Here is a 4073-nt window from a genome sequence, read left to right on the forward strand (position 1 = left end):
GATACCTGCCGCCTCCCCCTTTCCTTTGTATCAATTGGTCGGAGTTCAGCCTATTGTCGCCACAAGGTTCTTTTATATGGGCGCTCAGTGTGAGCAGTGGCGCTCAGTCAGACCCACAGGAGCAGCGGCAGTGCTGTCAGCGGTGGCTGTCGGATGTGCGCGAGGCTGGAGCTGTTGCGTGTGTTGTTGGGGCCCCTAAACTCTTTACTGGGAGCCCGAACGTTTTGCCTGGAGTTTTCCCCTAGTTTCGCCTTAACCGTCGCTCTCCGGCCATGCCACAATGCTGGTGATCGCGCTGCTGGTGTTGCTGAGCTTGTTGGATCCCGTCCGTCCCCGGGCCCGCTGCGCCCCGGGCCAGGCGTGCGACCCCCGGCAGAGGAGGGACGCCGGGGGGCGCGGAGGAGTGTATGAACACCTCGGAGGAGCGCCAAGACGCAGGAAACTCTATTGTGCTACTAAATATCATTTACAAATCCAGCCGAATGGGAAAATAGATGGATCACTGGAGGAACACAACCCGTTCAGTGAGTATTATCTCGGTTTGAGAACGAACTGAACTAACATACTGAAAATGAATTGTCACAGATTATGTTAAAGTGGCAAGAAGTTATCTACATGTTAGATGAATGAGAAGAAAAGTCAAGTTGTATATTTAAAGTTTTAAAATCTACTTTCTCAAATAAAAACATAACACACATTGAGTTTAATTTTAGAGTACATTTATGTTTTAATATAGGCTAAACGTAAACTATATATTTAAACGTTCCATATTTATATAAGCCTATTTTCAAGTTGTGTTATTTATTATCTAGACTATTATTTATTAGTATTTTATTATCAGGATTTTGCCGTACGGTGTGTGTGTGTGTGTGTGTGCCGACATGCGGGTTAATCTCTTTTAGAAGTATCAGCCAAACATCCCGGCGGGACAAAGGAGCTGTCCTAACGGATGTATTTATCTAATCAGTGACCATTAGACGCTTTCTACAACGCTCAATAGTCCATTGACTAATCAGGGTTTGATTAAAAAAGCCAATAATAATGCAAATGCAACTGGGAATGAATTCATATATTCTTAATATAGGTTATAGTCATACAATATGTAGGTGTTTGGTCATCTAAATGTTGTTTCTCTGTATTGCAGGCATTATGGAAATCACAGCAGTGGATGTAGGTGTTGTGGCCATCAAAGGGCTCTTCTCTGGCAGATATGTAGCCATGAATGATAAAGGCCGGCTGTATGCCTCGGTAGGTCCACATGTTTTCTCTTCATCTATGTGTCAGCAGGCAGAACAAGCGACCAGGCACAGATTGGGTTTCATGCTGTAAAGTTTATCTTTGGCATACATGTACATGTTAATTTTGTGTTTTGTTTTTGTTTTGTTTTTAAGTTGACTTGGTGTCTGATATCAGTGGCAGCTTATACAGATTTGAGTGGAATAGAAAAAGTATTTAAGGAATAGTTCACCATTTTCCCTGTAACCGTGCATGCTTTTGTTTTTGATATAGTAACAGGAAGGGGTTCAGTCGCCTTTTTGTGAGCCGGAGAGTGAGGCAAAAAGCAAAAAAAATTAAAACGTTGAACTATTCCTTTAAGCGGTTCTCCTTTCAATGTAAAACACAGGACAAGCTGCTGACTAATGTTTCTCACTGTTTTCTCCTTTTCTCCTCCCCACCAGGAAGTGTTCAACAGAGAGTGTGAGTTTGTGGAGCGGATCCATGAGCTGGGCTACAACACCTACGCCTCGCGCCACCACTCCACAGAGCAGCCTCTGCCGGCAGGACGCAGAGCCAGCGCCAAGCGACAGTGGTACGTCTCTATTAACGGGAAGGGCCGGCCACGCCGCGGCTTTAAGACCAGGAGCATGGACAAAGCTTCACTCTTCCTGCCTAGAGTGCTGGGGAACAAGGACCACGAGCTGGTGAGGAGGCTGAGGGACAGTCAGCAGAGTGTGGGCCGGGGGGAGCAGCGCACACACAGACACAGGGCCAGGAGAGGCCGGGCCAGACGGCCGCATGCCCAAGCAGACTAACCCCCATGGCCCTAAAGGACTCCTCCAAACATCAGCCCCTGATATACTGCAGCTTGATGGCCATGGCGAGAAAACTGTTTAGATCCTGCCTTCTGGATTAGTAGAGGTTTTTGTTGATGATGCACAGAGAAGAAATCCGCAAAAGAAGGGGCGGCAGAGGGTCACCCACATATACAAAATCTTCTTTTTTCTGGAGATTTTGACTCACACACATGCTTACCTTTGTCACTTTTTGGGTATTTACAGACTCACATTAATTTCCTGGAGACTTACCCTTATCCTAACCATAACCACTGACTCACAAATCAGCGTTTTGTGGGGACACAGCTTTATTCCCAAAATTCAAATGCAGTCCCAAATCAACTGGTCTTTTTACTGATGTCTGACTTCTTCAACATGCTACTGTCATATACACAAATGTAGTATAATAGTTGCCTTCCATATAACTTTGTAAAAAGTTCTACTTTTGTAAGAGAAAGACTTGTACCATCAACTTTACAGTATGCACTATGCATGTACAGTAAGTTTAAAGCTTTTAGTTTATGAAAAGCTGACATGACAAACACAATATCATATTGTGCTATTTTTGAAGTGCTAATAAACATGGCGGGTATTGAAGATAGGACTTACACAGCAAAGCACTTTTTTCAGATTCACATTAAGAAGCAAAGAGACACTCATTGTGCGTGGGGATCCAGTGTATTTTTTTTGGTTGACATTTTAACAATGTGATAGTCTACTGTGTGTTAACTGGAAGATTAACTTTGTATATTGTACTAATGATATGAATATTTATATGGTGCCTGTGTTGTAAGTTATTGATAAGACCTTTTCTGCATTTGACCAATTTTGCCGTTTGTTTTCCCTCACCACGTCGCTCCAACATAAATCACAATGGTACTGACCCAAAGAAACAACTGGCTATTTTTTACAGTTTCCCACAGCCAATGTGTGGCTTCACCGACCTCCCAATTGATATATTTTCTCTTGAAAAGAAGAAGGGTTTTATTGTAAAAAGACAACCGTCAATACAAAATGCATCACAAGCAGCATTGAAACTCTTTTGGATGTTTTTGGTTTTGCCTTGTCTCACTCCTATCTATAGGTAGCTGCATAGAAAGCCTTGTCATTCTATACCTGCGGGCTGGGGAGGCTTCCTGGGCCGGACAATGGCTCCTCCCAAGGGGGGCCTGGGAAGCCATGCCGCCTGAGACTTTTGGGCTTTTTTTTTTTTAAACACCGACCAAGAGCCACAGAGTAGATAAACAAGGCAGGCCCTCCCGAAACTATGTCATACAAAGTACAACTTGTTTTGAATGGCAAACTCTAATATTACTCAACAGGAATGCTGAACCTCAGAGAGGTTTGAGCCTTTTGTGGCTCCTCTTCCTGCCTGTCTTTTTCTCTTCTGAATCTATTCCTGCATCACTGTTCTGTCCATCCCAGAGTTTGCCCCACTAAGATTCACCAACCAGGCAATTAACACATGATCATTCTGCAATATTCGCTGTGCTGATGGGTGCAGGGAGAGGGATTTCTTAGAGAGCATGTTCACATGAATGACATAAGAGCTAATCATTCCTAGCCCTTCATTTTGAATACAGAGGATCCCTGTCACCACAGTAAGGTATCATTAATGGGACATGAGTTGTTCCATCTGGGTGATCAGGTTAAACGCTTTCTTAGTGCCGCTCTCTAACAAGTCCATAATGGCCCTATTAAAAGTAAATAAACTATCCACTAATGCTTTATGCATCCGTTATAAACCATTGATAAGAACACATTTTGGGTTGCCAGGTTGTGAGAAACCGTTTTGACTGACTACCCTGTGTGTATGTGTGATCCCCTGTGCTGCAGAGGATCTGGGCCAAAATCTACTAGAATATAATGTATTTCTTAATGGATTACAAACACTTATGAAACGCTTATGAATGCATATTTACCTCAAACAAACACCAGCTAAAGGACTCATAAACCCTATCATTGGTGACTCTTCATAAATCCTTCAACTGTTACCTTTCACAAAAGTTTAAAAAAATA

The 4073-nt window shown here is 43.2% G+C and overlaps 1 protein-coding gene across 1 annotated transcript; it reads left to right on the forward strand.

Annotated features, from left to right (window-relative positions):
* Positions 1 to 280: 280 nt before the first annotated feature.
* Positions 281 to 2033, forward strand: fgf3 (fibroblast growth factor 3; the record flags this gene model as incomplete). The annotated part of the gene is made up of 3 exons (XM_080044937.1): positions 281 to 524; positions 1145 to 1248; positions 1680 to 2033. 3 exons carry the CDS (start codon positions 281 to 283, stop codon positions 2031 to 2033), a joined length of 702 nt encoding a protein of 233 aa, XP_079901063.1.
* Positions 2034 to 4073: the final 2040 nt, after the last annotated feature.

Source organism: Ammodytes marinus, assembly GCF_949987685.1.
Source record: "Ammodytes marinus genome assembly, chromosome: 1".
Classification (NCBI taxonomy): Eukaryota; Metazoa; Chordata; class Actinopteri; order Uranoscopiformes; family Ammodytidae; genus Ammodytes; species Ammodytes marinus.